This window comes from Camelus dromedarius, chromosome 2, assembly GCF_036321535.1.
Source record: "Camelus dromedarius isolate mCamDro1 chromosome 2, mCamDro1.pat, whole genome shotgun sequence".
In the NCBI taxonomy this organism is placed as follows: Eukaryota; Metazoa; Chordata; class Mammalia; order Artiodactyla; family Camelidae; genus Camelus; species Camelus dromedarius.
Genome location: NC_087437.1, coordinates 18,783,385 through 18,803,027, shown reverse-complemented (window position 1 = coordinate 18,803,027; position 19,643 = coordinate 18,783,385). Strand labels below are relative to the sequence as shown.

Below are 19,643 nucleotides of genomic sequence, written 5' to 3'. Positions count from 1 at the left end.
TTCATCCTGTCATCAACTCCCTCTGAAACAGAAGTTATCCACATTTTGTAGGTGACATTTGGAATATGTGCAAATGTGTGTTTTTGGAAAGTGCTCAATTTATCCCTACTGAACATTTGCCCTTTTAGCTGTTTAGAGTGTACAATTCCCTGGCATTGAATGCATTCACAGTGTTGTGCAACCATCACCACTATCCATCTCTACAAATTTATAATCATCCCAAACTGAAACTCTGTACCCATTAAACAATAACCCCCCATTAACTTCTTATCTCAGTTCCTGATAATCACTGTTCTGCTTTCTGTCTCTGTGAATTTGCCTATTCTGAATAGCTCATGTAAGTGGAATCATATAATGTTTGTTCTTTTGTGGCTGCTTTATTTCATTTAGCATAATGTCCTTAAGATTCATCTACGCTGTATCATGTATCACAATGTCCTTTTTAAAGGCTGAATTCCTTTGAATGTATACTCATTTTGTTTAACTGCCCATCTCTTCGGAGGAATTTGGGTTGTTTCCACCCTTTGGCTGTGGTTAATAATACTGCTGCGAACATGGGTGTACAAATATCTGTGTGACTCCCTGTTTTTAATTCTTTTGGGTGTATACCCAGAAGTAGAATTGCTGGTAATTCTGTTTAAATATTTTGGGAACTGCCATACTCTCTTCAACAGTGGTTGCACCATTTTACATTTCTACCAGTAATACACAAGGATTACAATTTCTCCACATCTTTGCCTGGATTTGGTTTATAGTGTACTTTGGTTTTGAGCAGTGAAATGTTTTAAGGATATTTATTTTCTTAAAATAATGTTTATCATAGATGGTTTTCTAGTAGTTTTAGAAGTAACACAAATTCTCATGCTCTGCTGTAAGGTCAGAACTGGTAAAGAAAGTTGTATCCTAGTTAAATTTTAGTGAGAGATCCTCACAGGAATTAAAGTTATGGGGCTTTGGAAAGAATGCATTGCCAAAAACTTATGATTACTGTGTCTGTGTAACTTGACTGTTATGTCTAATGTACTAAGTACCTTCACTTGGCTTAGGAGAAAGCTATATGTTTTGATTACTGGACAGGAATAACTATGATCTCCAGGACTGGACAAGATGATTAAATGAGTTAGAATGCTTTTTTTTTCCCCAAAGGATACACTTGGAAATTAGAAATTTTATAAGGAGCTGAAGAAATTTTCATCTTGTTGACTGACGCATTGTCTGTGTAACAATTAGGGAAAGACATTACTTGTTCAGATGGATAATAGACCAGTAAAACTGTAAAGGGGCCTAGGTAACATCAGGAAGCACCAGCCTGATTTTAAACTTTAATCTTATTTTCCACTAGTAGCTTAACTCTGTAATGTATATATTTATTAATTCATAGACCAATAAAAGTTATTAAGGGAAAAAAATGTTGATGGGATTGCAGCTCCTGCAGAGAGGTTTTTGGAGCTTTGTACCTCTTTCGCAGTTGTCATTAACATTTGGAAATTCTGAAGTAGATCATATTCATTGGCTTCAATATTGTTATAATTGTGCTTTTCCTTAGTAAATCACGTTTACATTTGAAAAAGTTTACTTTAGAAGCTTCTTACAATGTTATATGAACATTATGAGTAAACTGAGTGGTTTAAACTTGCCTTCCAGTTTTGACTAGTTCCTCTTCCTCCAGTTCTTTGTCTTTGCCTTAGAATTTTTTTTTCTAATATGCAGTGGATGTTTATGCATTAGAAAAATGTTCATAAAGATTATATTGTTTAGTGCCTACTGTTTCTGTTCCTTTCATAATGTGCTTTTTGCTTTTACTCAGAACATAACTGGTTAGATTGTCATATAGTCTGCCATAGACAGTAAGGATATTGTGAAAGAAATTCTGGCTGTTTGCATAGTATGACCTTTCAAAACTGTTTTCTTTGCTGCAAGCATCTCACTTAGCCTTTTGACTGCCTCATGACAGAGGAAGTAGTATATAAAAGGCAACATAAATGGCTGCCTTGTTGATCTCAATAATTTTCCAATATAAGAGCTTACTGAACAGTCATGTATGTTATTAAATATCATTGTTTTGTTTATGTAGAGGATGAATTAGTTTTATGTGTTATACATAGAGTACCTTTTTTTTTTTCATTTCATTTTATTTTGGGTATTTTTTTGGTAGTGGGGATTAGGTTTATTTATTTACTTATTTTAACTGAGGTACTGGGAATTGAACCCAGGACCTTGTGCATGCTAAGCACTCACTCTACCACTGAGTGATACCCATTCCCTAGAGTACATTTTAATTATAATTTTAAAAATAAAATTTATAATAGTAAAAATCAAAACAGAATCATTTATGTTACCTCGAAGAAAGCTCTAACTTTTTTATTCAGAGTTGCAAGAATTATTAATGAATGGAGATTATTATATACAGCTGATGACTATAGAGCTACTATTTTTGTGGGCCAAGATTTTCAGGTGACTTTGGAATTGTCTTTCTGTTGTTCCTGAGCAGCCAAGAGAGGCTTCTTTAAAACTGTAAAGGGGCCTAGGTAACATGAGGAATCACCTGCCTGATTTTAAACTTTAATCTTATTTTCCGCTAGTAGCTTAACTCTGTAATGTATGTGTTTATTAATTCATCATTTGGCCAATAGTTACTGAGGTTCTGTATCAGGTGCTGTGCAGAACCCCAAAGATGAAAGAGCCTGTCCCTGGCATTGAGGAACTCATTGTCTAGATTTCAGCAAGGGTGGCAGGAGTATAGTTTGGCAGGATCACAACTCCTTGCTTTAGCTGCTAATGTCACTTCCCTCCTAGAGTCTAGAGGTAAAGGCAAAGGTTATAAGGAGAAGCAGTAGGGGCATGAGGATGGTCAGGATTCTTAGGTGGGAATAGTGCTGTGTTGGAAGAGAAGCAACTGTGGGTTACAGAAAAAGTCTGGAGCTTGGGTTTGATTATCTCCAACACTGAGATCAGAGGTGCAGTAAAATGAGGAATGGGTTCCCATCAAATGGATTCTCTGTGCCAGATGCTGCCGAGGGGCTTTATATATGTTATCACTGTTAGTCCGTTAAAAAATGTGAAATTTGGCATTTGTGCAGAAGACCACACATGAGAACTTAAATTTATAATTTAAAGAATGATAAAAAATGAACTCTGCATTAACGGCCAGGCCAGTTGTACGTGCCTTCCTCTATCGTATCTTTCTCTCTCTCCCCAGGCTACACTTTGCTGAATTTTCGGTTGTTTTCTTTTCTTTATAACTTTGCCACTTATGTTTGTATCTGAACAATATTTGACTTTCTGTTTAAGTAAATGGAACCACATTGTGCATATTCTTTTTTGATTTGTTTCTCTTAACATTGTTAGGTTCATTCATGCAGATGAGTGTAGCTGTATTTTATTAATTTCCTATATTGTAGAATATACAATTTATTGATTCATTCTATTAATGTACATTTAGGTTGTGTGTTTTTTTGGATATTATGATAATTTTCATATTGACTACCCATGTACGTGTGACAACTTCAGATAAGAGTTTTCCTAGGATATATACCTGATAATGGAATTTTTATGCCAAATTCTTTGGAAGAAGCTTTGAATCAGTTTATTCTCCCACCAGCAGTGATCTCTGACATGTTATCTCACTGTGGTTTTAATTTTCATTTCCTTGGTGACTAAGGAGGTTGAACAACTTAACCCCACTCCCACCCCCCACCACCATATGTTTATGGGATTTTGGGTTTCTGTGAAATTTGTTTAATTATTTTACCCATTTTTAAAATTGGGTTCATGTTCTTTGCATATTCATTTTCTCACAATTTATAAAAATTGTTTAGTTGATCAGTTTTTATTCACTTGTTTAATTAACATTCTTCATTGAACCTCCTCTTATTTTTTGCATCAAGAGCAATAACCTTAATATGGCCTATCGGAATGCGGATTTGGCCAGCTCCCTCCATGACCATTCCGCCTCTGTTTTCTGTCTCTGTGTTCCAAATGATAGTCTTTGAATTCCTCAGGTATTTAAGGTTTCTTAGGTCTTTGCATATGTTCTTTCTCCCTTTGCCTAGCCAATTTTCTTTCTTCCTTCAAGTCTGTGTTAAAGTACCCCCTCCCCTTGGAAAGCACTCTTATCTTAATCCACCTCAGATTCACATACTTTGTGTCTCTACACTTATTTATGAAAAATACAGTAATTTTAGTCAGATGACTAGACAGGAGGAGAAAGAGAGCTGTCAATATGTCCATTTCTACTAGGAGGTTTTTTTTTTTTAATTGAAGTATAGTCTGTTTACAATGTTGTGTCAATTTCTGGTGTACAGCCCTGTGCTTCAGTCATACATGAATATACATATATTCATTTTCATATTCTTTTTCACCGTAAGCCACTACAAGATATCAAATATAGTTCCCTGTGCTATACAGTAAGTATAAACTTGTTTATCTGTTTTATATATACCAGTCAGTATCTGCTAGGAGATTAAAAAACACATTGTGCAAAGTGATAAACAAGGATAAAAGCTGTTGAGTTTAAATAGTGAATGATTTGGGTAGTCATAACAGTAGCCTCATCAGTGTTGTTCCCTGACTCCTGTTTGTATTTCTGTTTTCTGTTTGGATGGAGAAGGGTGGTAAGGAAAATACAGACCATTGGACTGATTGTAACTGAGGGAGCATATGCTAGGTTTTTTTTTTTAATTGAAACATTGATGTACAATATTATGTTAGTTTCAAGTGAACTTCCTAAGGTTTTGACATATACATACATTATGAAATGATCACCAGGATAACTCTAGTAACCATCTGTCCCCATACAAAGTTACTAAGTATTATTGACCATATTCCCTTATGCTGTGTATTACATGCCCATGGTCATTTATTATATAACTGGAGGTTTGTACCTTTTAATCCCCCTTTTTTTGTCTATCAGCCCACCCCTCTCCCTTCTAGCAATCACCTATTCTTTGTGTCTGTGAGTCTGTTTTCATTTTGTTTTTGTTCTTTTTTTTAGATTCTGCATGTGAGACCATGAAGTATTTGTCTTTCTCTGTCTGACTTATTTTACTTACTGTAGTACCTACTAGATCCATCCGTGTTGTCGAAAATGGATCCCCCCATGGCTGAGTAATATTTCATTATAGATGCAGACATCACTTCTATTTTATTGATTTTTTTTTTTTATCATTGGACACTTAGGTTGCTTCCATATCTTGGCTGTTGTAAATAATGCTGCAGTGAACATTGGAGTACATATATCTTTTTGAATTAATGTTTTTGTTTTTGTTTTGGGTAAATACCTCAAAGTGAAATTGCTAACTCATATGACAGTTCTATTTTTAATCTTTTGCAGAATCTCCATACTGTTTTCCAATAATGGCTGCACCAGTTTCCAGTCCTACCAACGGTGCATGAGGGTTCCCTCTAATTCACATCTTGGCCAACACTTGTTATTTGTTTTTTTGTTTGATGATAGCCATTCTGACAGGTGCAGGGTGGTATCTCTTAGTTTTGATTTGCATTTCCCTGATGATCACCGATCTTGGGCATTTTTTCATGTGTCTGTTTGCATCTGTGTGTCTTCTTTGGAGAAATGTCTATTCAGGTTCTCTGCTCATTTTGTGATTGGGTTGGTTGGCTTTTTTTTTTTTTTTAAATGTTGAGTTGTATGAGTTTGTATTTTGGGTGTTAACCCCTTAGTGGATATATCGTTTCTGGTATCTTCTCCCATTTGGTAGGTTGCCTTTTTGTTTCATTAATAGTTTCCTTCACTGTGCAAAATTTTTTTAGTTTGATGTATCTTGCTTGTTTATTTTTGCTTTTATTTCCCTTGCCTGAGGAGACGTACCCCTCAAAATATTGCTAAGACCAATGTCAAAGAGTGCACAACTTATGTTTTCTTGTAGGAGTTTATGGCTTCAGGTCATACATTTAAGTCTTTAATCCATCTTGAGTTTGTTTTCGTATATGGTGTGAGAAAGTAGTCCAGTTTGATTCTTTTACATGTAGCTGTTCAGTTTTCCCAGCACCATTTATTGAAGAGGCTTTCTTTTCCTCATTGTATATCCTTTCTTCCTTTGTCATAGATTAATTGACTGTATAAGTGTGAGTTCATTTCTGGGTTCTCTGTTCTTTTCCCTTGATCTGTGTCTGTTTTTATGCTAGTCCATACTATTTTGATTACCGTAGCTTTGCAGTATATGTAACTTGAAATAAAGGGGCACGATACTTCCAACTTTGTTCTTTCTGCAGATTGTTTTGGCTGTTTGGGGTCTTTTGTGTTCACGCATGAGTTTTAATAATGGCCATGCAACTACCTAAACTATGTATTTGAAGTGAAGTCCAAATTCCTGTAACAGACTGAAAATGAATAATGCCTCAGACACAATAGATTTTTATTTCTCACTCATGAAATAGTCCATGGTGAATGTTCCTCTTTGGTAGGTGGTTCTCTTTCAGGTGGTTTCTTTCATCTCATGACTCTTTTATCCTTTTTGACCAGTAGAAGAGGAAAGAGGAGGTACAGGAGGCACATCAGCTGTCTTCAAAGCCCTCACCTGAAGTGGCACAAGTCATTTCCATTTAACATTCCACTGGAAAGAACTTAGTATATGATCATTCTTTCTGTTCAGGAGGTTGGAATATCTAGTGTGCCAAGTACACAGCCACAATCCCATAACTGTGGAAGGAGAAAAGTGGTCTCTGCCACAGTGGCCTTGGGAAAGTCGTCTTATTTCTGTAGGTCTTAGTTCTTAAGGTATAAAATAAAGGATCTATATTGAGAAGATTTATAACACACACATCCTTATTTCTTAGTGATTCACCTTAAAAGGTACAAGGAAAATGTTTTTCACTATGTCTTCATTCACCTTTTTCCAGTGCAGTTTTTAAGGAATATGAGGTGATAAAGCTGCTTTTCATCACTGTTAAGATTCCTTGTTTTCACAGCCAGGCTACTTAAAGCTCTATAACTTTATCCAGGTCCTAGGTACAAACCTCATCATGGTCTTATTGTGAATGGAAGCTTATTATGGAAGGTGAAATAATTCTGAGGTTATGTGTTCCTGCCAAGTTGTAGACAAATATATTAGTTGGTTTTGAAATACTGAATTAAGAACTTGTTTAAATATTCTACATTTTCTTTGGAAAACATAAGAATTTTACATATAAACATCTAATTAAGGAAGCTGACTAGAGCTTGTATCAGTTTATTCATAAATTTGACCTCTGTTTCAGCAGTTATGATTTCAAGAAAATTGTTTTGATAGTTTTTGTAAGTTTGATAGAGCGAAGTTGGGTAATGGAAATTTCATTTTTACATGTGTTTAAAAATTTATTGAACATATACCTCCTTTTTTGAGGGAAATGACATTAGCATGGTAGTTACCACTGGTAATTTAATTTTAGCTTTTATTTCTCAGTTCCATTTCAATTTTAGTAGAATTTTGGTCTCAGTGATTATAATTTCATAGGGTAACTTGTTTACTAATATATACTGAAGCTATTTGTATATGAATAGAAAAAATTTTTATCAGAAATGCCCTTGAGAAAAAATATATTTAGGGAAATGTATGTGTGTGTGTGTATTTTTTTTTTTAAAGAAACAAATGAATCAGTTCTTGGCTGTAGTATAATTTATATTCTTAACCTAATATATCATGCTCCAATTATCTATTGCTGTAATAAACCATCCCAAAACTCAGTGGTGTAAAACACACATTTTGTTATGCCTTTGCTCTGTGGTCAGAAACTTGAATAAGGCACAGTAGAGTCAGCTTCTCTAGTTCATGATACCTGAGCCTCAGATGGAGCATCTCAAAGTCTGAGGGCTGGAGTTGTGAAGGCCTAGTCACTAAGAAATCTAGCTGTTGGTGCTGGCAGTCATTTGGGGTTGGTCAGAACACCTACACATGGCTCTTAGAATGAGCATCTCACAAACAAGTGTTGTAAGAGTTAGCAAGTGAAAAGGCAACCTACCGAATGGGAGAAAACCCTAAATGCAGAAAATAAGTGTTGTGTGTGGAGAAAAGGGCACCTCCTTTGCACTGTTAGTGGGAATGTAAATTGGTGCAGCCACTGTGAGATATAGTTGGAGGTTCCTCAAAAAGTTAAAAATAGATCTATCATATGATCTAGCATTTTTACTTCTGGATCCAGCATATTTATCTGAAGGAAGTGAAAACACCAAAAGATATATTAAGTCCCCGTTCATTGTAGCATTGTTTACAGTAGACAAGATATGGAGACAACCTGAATGTCCACCGATGGATGAAAAGATAAATTGTTATACACACACACACACACACACACACACACACACACACAAACACACATGATGGAAAGTTATTTAGCTATAAAAAAGGAAGTCTTTCCTTTCACATCGACGTGGATGGATGGCCCTCGAGGTCAATATGCTATATGAAATAATTCAGACAGAGAAAGACAAGTACCATTTGATCTCACTTATATGCGAAATCTAGAACGAACAACAAACAAACAAACAAACAAACAAACAAACAATCAAAGAGATAATCAAAACCCCCAAACTCATAGATACGAAGAACAGATTGTTGATTGCCAGATTGCAGGGGAATGGTAGAGGGTGGGCGAACTGGGTGAAGGGGATCAAAAAGCAAAAACTTCCAGTTATAAAAAAGTTATGGAGTTGTAATGCTACAGCATGGTGACTAGTTAATAATACTGTATTGTACATTTGAAAGTTAAGAGTGTAGACGTTAGAAGTCCTCATCACAAGAAAAAAAAATGCAGTTTTTGAGATAATACTGTCTTGACTATTTTGGAAAAAATAAGTGGTTAATAGATTAACTATAGGGTAGTGTTATAAATTAAATACAGGACAATATCCAAAAGCCAAGTTTGAAGCACAAATAGATGAAGATTTCAGACTTTTTGGGAACCTAGACATAGTATAGTGACTCGTGATGAATTATTATACTCGGGGCCACATTAACTCCCAATACTTACTCTGTTGTGCACAGGTTGTAGGCTGGGGCAGTGAGGCAGTGAGGGGGTTTCATGACAGTGAATCTGTGGTGCGACCTTAACACTTCAGGTGAGGCCTCCTGATCCCCAGGTAATACTACTTTCCATACCCTCTGTGAAGTTTAAGCAGACACTCCATACTTCCCCCTTTCAGTATTCCATCCTCATCTCTTGTGTTTAAGGTTCTTTGCAGGTTGAGTCATGTAAGCCTTCACTACCTTTGTTTTATTCTCCCCTGCAGTCTAAGAAGGAGCACTGTCTGAGTGAAACAGAAGACCTCCTCTCATTTGTCTTTCTCTGCAGACCTCAGTGGTCTGGTATGGACTGGGTTGGAAATGGCTTAGTTTTATTTTTGTAATCCTCTCCTCCCCCAATCAAGTGTGTGATATGGCATCTTCCACAGAATGAATACTTAGTAAATATTTATTAACTTGAATTTCAGTGATTTTTATTGTCTTTCTCTCTTGATGGAGGTTTTGCACTGATGATACTATCAGCCTGTCTCGCCTGATATACTGTGTTCTCTAGAGAATAGACAGTGAAAGAAAAGTTGGCATCAGGGACAGATACCTCTTCTATTTTTTCTAGGTTTTTTTTTTTTTTTTTTGTATTCTCTGTTTACTGTCAGTAGTGAAGGGGCTACAAAAGCTACACACAGAAGCATTTTGTCATTCATGGCTGGATAATTTACGAGGAAAATTGGTCTCCAAGGAAAAGTTTTAAAACAGACAAACAAATACTTGCATAGACCGAACTTACACCAGTATGCAGAAGAGTAATATCCTGAAATGGCTTGGGAGAAATGCTAGCTTTTTAGGACTGTCTTTTAATTTTTATGCATTACAACTTATTTTCAAAATGATGGCAGACAGAAATAACCAAAAGATTCAGAGCCTGGAGTAGTGCTTCTTCTACAGCTGTAAGCTATTTAAAATTCTTCTCGTGTTACTGTTTGCCATTCAGATGGCTTTCTGGCACTGGTTCAGTTCCTAGATGTGAGGGCTGTTGGTTAGTTACTCACCAGCATCACTACACACTTGTACAATCTGGCTCATGACTCACCCTCACAGCACTTATGTGTGGGTCCCCTTTGCTCTGCAGTCATTTCTGATTATTTGATGTCGCTTGTTATAAACAAGAACCGGAATTGATTGAATACCATTTCTCAGATGAAGATTTGTTGTCATTCAAAAAAGGAAAAAGAAAAATCCACCCTAGTCAGTCTGTTGGATCCATTACTGCTGGATTGAGAAACAGAAGCAGTTGTCTAGACTATGAAACTTTTGTCTAAAATGTGTATCCCATGAGAGGTACCAAAGTGTATCTAATAAGCCAGAATTATTTGTTTCACTTTTGTACTATTACCTAAAATGATTAAAATGCAAAGAAACGCTTAGCACGGAAGTCATGGTTGTGCTGAGAGATGGGGGAAGGGGTTGCTATCCAGAAGGAACATCCAAGGAGACACTGAGATGCTGGCAGCATTCCTTCTAATTCTTGACCTGGATGGTGGTTTGCTTTATAGTAACTCATTGGGTACTTTTTTGTTTATATATTATTTTAAATGAGAAAAATATTTTAAAATAGAAAGTACTTGCCCATCATGTAGGAGAATTCTCTCAGCTGTGACTTCAATGGCTAGAGAGGGTCTGCGTATTTTGTACTGGATGTTGGTAGCAGGTCTTTATCCTATTAAATTGATATATTTAGGGAGCTAATCACATTTACACTAAAATGTGGTACTGGTCTACCAGTGACTGAAATTGGTTTGACAGTTAGTTCCCAAATACTGTTTGTTTGGAAGCTGAAGAGAAGGGACAGTGTGAAGGGACAACATTGTAGGGATAAAATATATGTTTCTTCATAATATATATCAAATTAGAATAATTTATTACTTCTTTCTTGTTGATAAGCATAATTGAACATTTAGAATAGAGGAGGGCAGACTGAAAACTAGAACGCTAAAAAATTAATTAGTATTTTTAATAAAAAATTAAATATTTGAATCAAAACCATTTAAATAGTTTTAAATTGAGTATTTTGAAGAGGCTAGCAGTATACCATATTTTGGAATAATGGGGTGATGTAACTTAAATTTTATAATCTTTGTAGGAAGATTATTAACATTCTTTAGGCCTAAGAATCTGCTGGATTAAGTTTTTTCATTAGCCCATTTGGTCTGAAGAAATAATACCTGTGATGTCCCCTGTCCCCACTCCCCATTGGTGTACCATTGTGGATTATGTATCTAAGTTTCTATTTATATTTTTTTCCTGACAATAATGACTTCTTAAAAAGTTGTTGGGAATGTGGGAGTTATTTAAAATTCTCTAAAGCTTTTTAAGTAAACAGTGCTAATTTATATTGCTTGTTTCAAACCTTACTATTTGTTCAGTAATTATCAGTGGAAGGAGCAAGAAAAGGGTAGAGTAAAAATATGAATTGAAGAACACTCTGTGGTTTGGTGTTTCCCATGTATTTTGAGATTTATTGCATTTCAAAACCTGTCCTAAAGCATAGACTACTGCTAAGATTCTGCTGCTCTGTGTGATCTTCAAGATTGTAATTCTCAGACCATGGACAGACCTCTGGACAGTCCTCTGGAATTAGCCTTGACTGTTACTGACTTTGGTGAGGCCTGAATCCTTACCACGTAAAAATCCTCGATAGAGAAAAATACCATACCAATTAGAAATGAAAAGCACCGATACTCCAAAATGGACCGTGGGTGACAATAGTTAATTTAATTTATTTAAAAAACTGAATATCTTTTATTTGAATACTGAATATATTATGTTAGTGCACAGAGTGTGCTGTGAATGGAGTTTTTTAAAGGAAAAAATAACAGCAATACAATTAAAATGGAAAAATATAATTTCTAAATTTGTAACATGATGATAGATATTCTGCATTCTGTGAAGTCCACTTAGGGCATTACATTATCTGATAAACTGTAGTTTAATTTAAATATACTTCAGATGAGTATTTGGGATTAAATGTATTTGGAGTTTTTTTCCCTTAGAAAACAGGATTTTATTATGAGGTGTCTTTTAGAGATTTAAGTGCTATATTTTATCACAAGAATTATTCTCAAAGCAGATATTCTATAAGATTCCAAAGTATTCGATTGATTTGGATAGTATACTTTAACACATTAAAAGTTTCAAAACCTAAGGTAAGCAAGAAACAAGGCAATAAAATTACATCTCAGAATTCTAATATTTTCATGCGATATCATTCACTATGAAATGCAGAAAGACTATTAATGTTTAAGGGAAATGACCTCTAACTTATAAATTACATTAGTATGATCAAACACATCCAGAAATATGGATTCTAGTAAATATAAAAATTTTTTGATTTTACAAATAATCAGATAAATGCAAATTAACTCAGATATCTTTAGATAATTGACTAAGATTTAAAAGCTTTATTACAGTCCTGTTAACAGAAACTGTATACATCCATTAATATAATGGGAATTCTAATTGGTAAAACCTTTCTTGAAAGTACCTTTCTAAGAACTTTGACTGTATATAAAGAAACTTAAAATAGTTTATAACAAAGATTCTAAACCCTGTTATACCCAAACCCCCTTTTTGTAGTATATTTTATAATACTTGTTTTAGTATATTGAAAAGAAATTAATAGGTAATATAATCTACCTACACACATAAGAAAAACATAATGCTTTAACTATACTATGAGGGAAGGTCATTGTGATAAAAAGTGGTGTGCAGTTTTTCCTGCTAAAAAATATGTAAGCACTCAAGTCCAAATGTAGTAGACCAAAGTTAAAGATGCTGTTATATAGTTAGATCACTTGTGAATGCATTGACTACAAGTAAAGACCGACACGGGGATGTTGTGTTGGTAACTTAAATTCCATGAGCAATGCATATAGCAGCCACTTTTGACTCTATATCATGGCTCACAAAAATAACAAGCTAAGTGGAAAAATTATTTCTCTGGTCCCATGGCTTTTCATTCATAAATAAACATAAAAGGTCATTGAACCCGTCTCCCTCAGGAACCCTGATAGACACTCTAGGGATTTTGACCTTCATAAAGCAAAACTTCTGCTAATATACACACGAGGTAGGAGTTGCTCTGCCATGTTGTATGCCATTGATATTACTCAATGCCCAGTGTGTAGTTTGATGAAGGAATTTTGTAGTAGCTCATTATACTTTCTCTCTTTTGTATTGTCATTAACATTATTATTGGAACCTTTTTTGCAGTTGTGAAAATTGTTTTTGTTTTGCTGTAAGGTATGTAACTTTGCATTTTGCCCCTCTAATTTTGGTCTCTTTGAATTGGTTTTGAGCTGCTGATACTAAAATGAATGATGCAGGATAATAGTAACAATAAATATTTAACAAAAGTAATGCTATAGCAGAAATGAAGTAAAAGTGTATTTGCTAAGATTTGGAAGCTTCCCATTAACTGTTACCCAAGGGAAAAACTGAACAACACAGCCCTGTGGGATTTCTGTAGAAATTGTAATTAATCTTGGAAATGCATGTGAGTAAACCACCTGTAAGTCATTAGAGACCACCTTTTAAGAAGCATTGCTCTAATTCCTTTCACATGAAGCAAACAAGGCTGTTGATTGTATGCTGTGAATAGGAGGCATGGCTGTCCCTTTTGTTGGAAAGAAAAGGGTTTATTGTAAATTAATATTTAGTCATCAATTATTGAGTACTTTTTTTTTAATGTCAAGTGCTATGAAGGGTGCTTTTTTTGTGCTATTTTATTTAATCCTTAAAGTAACTCTGCAAAGTGGATGTTACTATTCTTATTCGTAAATTAGGGAACTGAATGTCAGCTTAAGTAAGTTATCCAAGGATATAAAATCCAAGCTGTATGAAAAAACATGTAGGTGAAACCATATTATAAAAAGGACCATTTAGTATTTCAATAATAAAACCTCTGTGGATCTGGTCCAATATTGATGAACCTTATACTAAAGAGAATGATAGAGTGATAATATAAAATTTATACTTTGAAACTATGTCTTTTTTTTTAATCAAACAATTTTAATGACGTTAATACTAAGCAGTAAAAGTACAATTACATGGCAAGCCTCACATTTTACATGTTTAAAATGTTTTTAATTGTCTTTATTTGTACGGTGTTGAAGGTGGGACCCACTCCTGAATCTTCTTTCTAGTGGTGGAATAAGGTACATATTGTTGTGGAGTGCCAGTCACGTTGAATTTATGGTTTGTCCAAATGAATTTACGAGCAATAGGTAGTTTTGTTGTCGGAGGATCATCAGTCATGCAGTGAAGCCAACGATGCCATTCAGGGGGCACCATGCTTCCGTCCACATCCCAGAATGTGTTTTTGCCATTCATTTCAGTGGTATATATAACCCATCGGTGACAGCCAAAAAACTGCTTGTTGTCTTCATAGTATTTGTTTCCATATTTGTCTTCCCCCACTAATGTACCAACCCTCACATCATTTGCCCTGAATAAAATCCGTAGGTAGCCGCGGAGGCCGCCGTGGCTGCTGACCTGCTGCAGCCCGTGCTTCAGGACCTGCAGGAGCTCTATCTTGTGGAGCTATGTCTTTTAATACCTTAGGAGAGTAATTTGTTTTTTTTTTTTTGGAGGGGAAACTTTAGTAATAATATATATTTTATTTAAATTTGTACCACTTTAATTTTAGATATATGCTTTTTTTCCCTCTTCAGGGTATTTACTGTGATGGGTACCAGGTTTTTGTGCATTATAGATTGTTTTTTGGGAAAAATTTTAAAAGAGAAAAATTGCTTAAGCAAAAAAGGAATTATTCTTGTCAATGTCTAGGTTAGCCACAGAAGCCATTTTGATGTATTAAGTGTGTTTTTAAAAAATTGTTCTGCATTCAAAGAGGTGGAAATAAATCTGGCTTATAATAAATAAACTTGTTTTACAGAGGCATATTAAGTATTTGTAAATGTATTCTATTTATACTAACATTAAATAATAAGAATAAAAATGTGTAGTTTAGAAATACTGATGAACACAGACATATTAAGACTGGATAGCCTAGCTCTAACTTAAGTTCTTCCTTTGGACTATTATAAGTGTCCTGAATAATAGAACTTAAAAGAAAAGTGTATAATCTGTATGCTCTCATTAATGAAACATTGAAAAAAGGAAATGTTTATTTATACTTTTGAACTATGTTAATGTATTTCCTTCCAGCCTTTCTTTCTTTCTTCCTTCCTTTCTTCCTTCCTTTCTTTCTTTCTTTCTTTCTTTCTTTCTTTCTTTCTTTCTTTCTTTCTTTCTTTCTTTCTTTCTTTCTTTCTTTCTTTCTTCCAGTTTTATTGAGATATATTTGACATACAGTGCTGTTTAAGGTGTACAACAATGATTTGATTTACATATATCATGGAATGATTACCACGTTAGGTTTAGTGAAGAGCCATTATTTCACATAGATACAACGTTAAAAAAATAGAACAAATTATTTATTTTTCTTTTTTTTCCCCTGGGGGAGGTAATTAGGTTTTCTAATTATTATTATTATTGATATTTTTAGAGGAGGTACTAGGGTTGAACCCAGGACCTCATGCGTGCTAAGCATGCACTCTACCACTTGAGCTATACCTTCCCCCAAGAAACAGAAAAAATGTTTTTTTTTCCCTTGTGATGAGAACTCTTAAGATTTACTCTCTTAACTTTCATATGTGTCATATAGTAGTGCTGGTTATTTTTATCATGTTGTACATTAGCTCTCTAGTACTTTTAAGTTATAACTGGAAGTTTGTACCTCTTGACTACCTTCATCTATCTCTCCTTCTACTCCCTTCCCCTCCCACCCTCTGGTTTTCCAGCCTATATTTCCATGCATTAGATTGTACTCATGGTTTTTTCCTCTTTTACAGTAAATAGAATTCTAATTATACTTTTTGTACTGTTTTATATTTTGCTCTTTCTGTATCATTTATTTCCATCGTATTATACACATTTGACAAACAATAGTTCAAAAGGCTGCTCACTGTGCTATCAAGTGGGTATATCATTGTCTGTTTCTTAATGTTTGGGCAGTTAGATTATTTGCAAGTTTGTCATATTTGTATATTTTACTTTGTATATGAAAATTTTTCTGAATTCAAGCTTCTAAATAGGTATATTACCGGATTAGTAGGCTTACCTTGTTTTCAAGGTTCAGTGCATATTTGCAGATATTTTCTAAAAGCTGGTTCTAGGACCACTGTCTATTTTAAGAGGATAAATTTAAATGTTTTTCAGTATAAATGATAAGGTATGTAGTAATGTTTTAGCAGTTACTCTTTAGTAATTTGTAGAATTACTTTAGAGCGTCTCTTACATGGAATTACAATGATTCACATAAAATAATCATCTTTAACAAATGAAGTTCTACACTGTTCAGTTTTTCAGCACTCAGTATAACGCATACTTCATTGTAAACAAATCAACAAATGAGGCTGATGTCTTTGAACAGTTGGGTCCAGTGTAGGGGGTGAGGACTGAAGCCCAGATAAATCCAAATCCCATCACTTACTGTGATTGAACCCTAAAGGCAGAGATAGTAAATGTAGTGTTCATGATAAGTACACTGCCCCTTGCAGTTCTTTTATGAACATTAACTTGTCTTCTGGCTATGTCTTATAATAGCAATGAAATAATTGGTAAATACTATCACATTTCATTTTTAAGAATTTCCCTTTCAGACTCTCAAAATTTCTTCCATGGTTTTCCAAATAAGTTTTTGTCTGAACTACTTGTTCATCTGTATAACAGGTTTATATTGATTTCTGCTTATCATGACTTAAAGATGTAAAATCCAGTGGTTCTGCTGGCACACTGCTAGGGAGGCTGAGAACATTCAAAGCCTTTCCTCTCTTTCTGCCAGTGAACAATTGACAGGATATGGGTTTGTAATTTCAGTCTAAGGGTTTAGCTGAGCTAATTTTCATTGCTGAAGTTCCTGTGTCCTCTGATAGCTTCCTGGAAAAGTTTTCATAGTAGTTTCATGCTTGTCCTCAGCCTTTGATCATTTGCTTGTGCTCAAATAGAAGAGCCATACAAGACTGAGGATCTTGCTATGTTAGGGTAACCCTGTAAAGAACATATCCTTTAAAGAAAAGAAAAAAGGAGAGAAAAAATAATTTAAAAGTATGTTAATTGCTTAGAAAACCTTGGTTTAGGCTCTGCCTCTGTGTCTCCTAGATAATTTACTTAATTTCTCTGGGCCTTAGTTTCCTTATCTTTAAGCTGAGAAGGGTCTGTAACTCCTAAAGTGTCTCCTAACCTGAAACTCTGAGTTACTTCTTAGGCTGGACTCTTGTATGAGATGCTTCCCTTAGTCGCCCAAAATAAGGGCGACTAAGGGAAATAGGAACTAGAATGTTTTTTATTTTCAATGGTATAGCAGTAATTTAATTCTCTTCAGAATATCTTTATAAAAGATTTATCGGTTTGCTGCCTTGTTTGTTTTGCAACAGTATCAGAGTTTTAGGTCAAACAAAGGACATTGTATTTTTAATTACAGCACAGCACATTTTGTGAGTATGTCCCCTCTCAATATCTACCTTTAAAGTGTTGTGCATGAAGCCCTGAAGAGCTACAAGTTACACTGTAGTTTTGGTTAGACTACCCCATCAGTATGTTTACTAAGGGTCTTGAAAACTAAGAGTTAGTTATATTGGCCTTAGATTCCTCTGATCAGTTAAGGGGCTGAAGTTTTCTTGACTTAGAGCTTCTTTTACCCTTTAAGAATTAGCCAAAGACAGCACAGCCAAATTCAGGAAACATCATTGATTGACAAGTAGAAATGTGTGGTTAATTATGTTCATCACTACTTTAAATACAGACTGCAATTAGGTCTAGGTAAATTGTGGAGTGCCCATTTTCACTACTTTGAGAAATAGTAGGAATTGTCCTAGAGCAGTGGTTCTGAAACTGGACAATGTGAACTACCCCCTGTAAGATGCTTATGATATTTGTGGGGGTGATTTTGTTGTACTTGCTGTTGCTGTAGTGATTGGAGGAGGTGCTACTATTATGTAATGGTTAATGTAACATCCTGCAATGCATAGGATAGTCATGTACAACAGAAACATATTTCATGTACAACACAGCTTTGGCGTTACCCTCCAGTTAGTCATATAGGTGAAAAGTCTTATTATTTGAACCTAGATCTGAACTTTATATTATATAAAAATATAATACAAAGTATTTTTTACATTATTTTAATACATTAATTTTGGAGGATATAGATTTGGAAAGTATAGATTTGGAAAATTTGTGGCACCAGTGGCTTTTGTGGTATTTGTTCATCAGTACAACACACCTGGATCAGTCTGTAATTGTAGTTAGTTGTCATATCCATGGTGATTCTAAGTATAGATGTAAACCTCTGACTACATCATTATGCAGAGATATGGTCATGTCCAAGTGTTCATATACTGAGATATACATTATTATTTTCTTTTATTTCCCCTTTGTATTACTATTAGGCTATTATATGGGTTTATATTTTTTTAACATTTTTTATTGATTTCTAATCATTTTACAATGTTGTGTCAAATTCCAGTGTTCAGCACAATTTTTCAGTCATTCATGGACATATACACACTCATTGTCACGTTTTTTTCTCTGTGAGTTATCATAACATTTTGTGTATATTTCCCTGTGCTATATAGTGTAATCTTGTTTATCCTACAATTTTGAAATCCCAGTCTATCCCTTCCCACCCTCCACCCCCCTGGCAACCACAAGTCTGTATTCTCTGTCTATGAGTCTATTTCTGTCCTGTATTTATGCTTTGTTTTTGTTTGTTTGTTTTTGTTTTTGTTTTTTAGATTCCACATATGAGCGATCTCATATGGTATTTTTCTTTCTCTTTTTGGCTTACTTCACTTAGAATGACATTCTGCAGGAGCATCCATGTTGCTGCAAATGGCATTATGTTGTTGGTTTTTATGGCTGAGTAGTATTCCATTGTATAAATATACCACATCTTCTTTATCCAGTCACCTGTTGATGGACATTTAGGCTGTTTCCATGTTTTGGCTATTGTAAATAGTGCTGCTGTGAACATTGGGGTGCAGGTGTCATCCTGAAGTAGGGTTCCTTCTGGATACAAGCCCAGGAGTGGGATTCCTGGGTCATATGATAAGTCTATTCCTAGTCTTTTGAGGAATCTCCACAGTTTTCCATAGTGGCTGCACCAAACTGCATTCCCACCAGCAGTGTAGGAGGGTTCCCCTTTCTCCACAGCCTCTCCAGCATTTGTCAGTTGTGGATTTTTGAATGATGGCCATTCTGACTGGTGTGAGGTGATACCTCATTGTAGTTTTGATTTGCATTTCTCTGATAATTAGTGATATTGAGCTTTTTTTCATGTGCCTTTTGATCATTTGTATGTCTTCCTTGGAGAATTGCTTGTTTAGGTCTTCTGCCCATTTTTGGATTGGGTTGTTTATTTTTTTCTCATTGAGTCGTATGAGCTGCTTATATATTCTGAAGATCAAGCCTTTGTCGGTTTCATTTGCAAAAATTTTCTCCCATTCCGTAGGTTGTCTTCTTGTTTTACTTCTGGTTTCCTTTGCTGTGCAGAAGCTTGTAAGTTTCATTAGGTCCCATTTGTTTATTCTTGCTTTTATTTCTTCTAGGAGAAAATTTTTGAAATGTATG

The 19,643-nt window shown here is 34.8% G+C and overlaps 2 protein-coding genes across 2 annotated transcripts in view; one reads left to right on the top strand and one right to left on the bottom strand.

Moving 5' to 3' along the window:
- PIK3CB (phosphatidylinositol-4,5-bisphosphate 3-kinase catalytic subunit beta) overlaps positions 1 to 19,643 on the top strand; it is a 149,670-nt gene that overhangs the window by 42,381 nt on the left and 87,646 nt on the right. The gene's annotated exons all lie outside the window — the stretch shown is intronic.
- On the bottom strand, positions 14,005 to 18,336 carry LOC105086337 (NADH dehydrogenase [ubiquinone] 1 alpha subcomplex subunit 12-like). The gene is made up of 2 exons (XM_064490499.1): positions 18,298 to 18,336; positions 14,005 to 14,552 (listed from the first exon to the last, which is right to left on the bottom strand). The coding sequence occupies exons 1-2, from the start codon at positions 18,334 to 18,336 to the stop codon at positions 14,106 to 14,108; spliced, it is 486 nt and encodes a 161-aa protein (XP_064346569.1). The 3' UTR covers positions 14,005 to 14,105.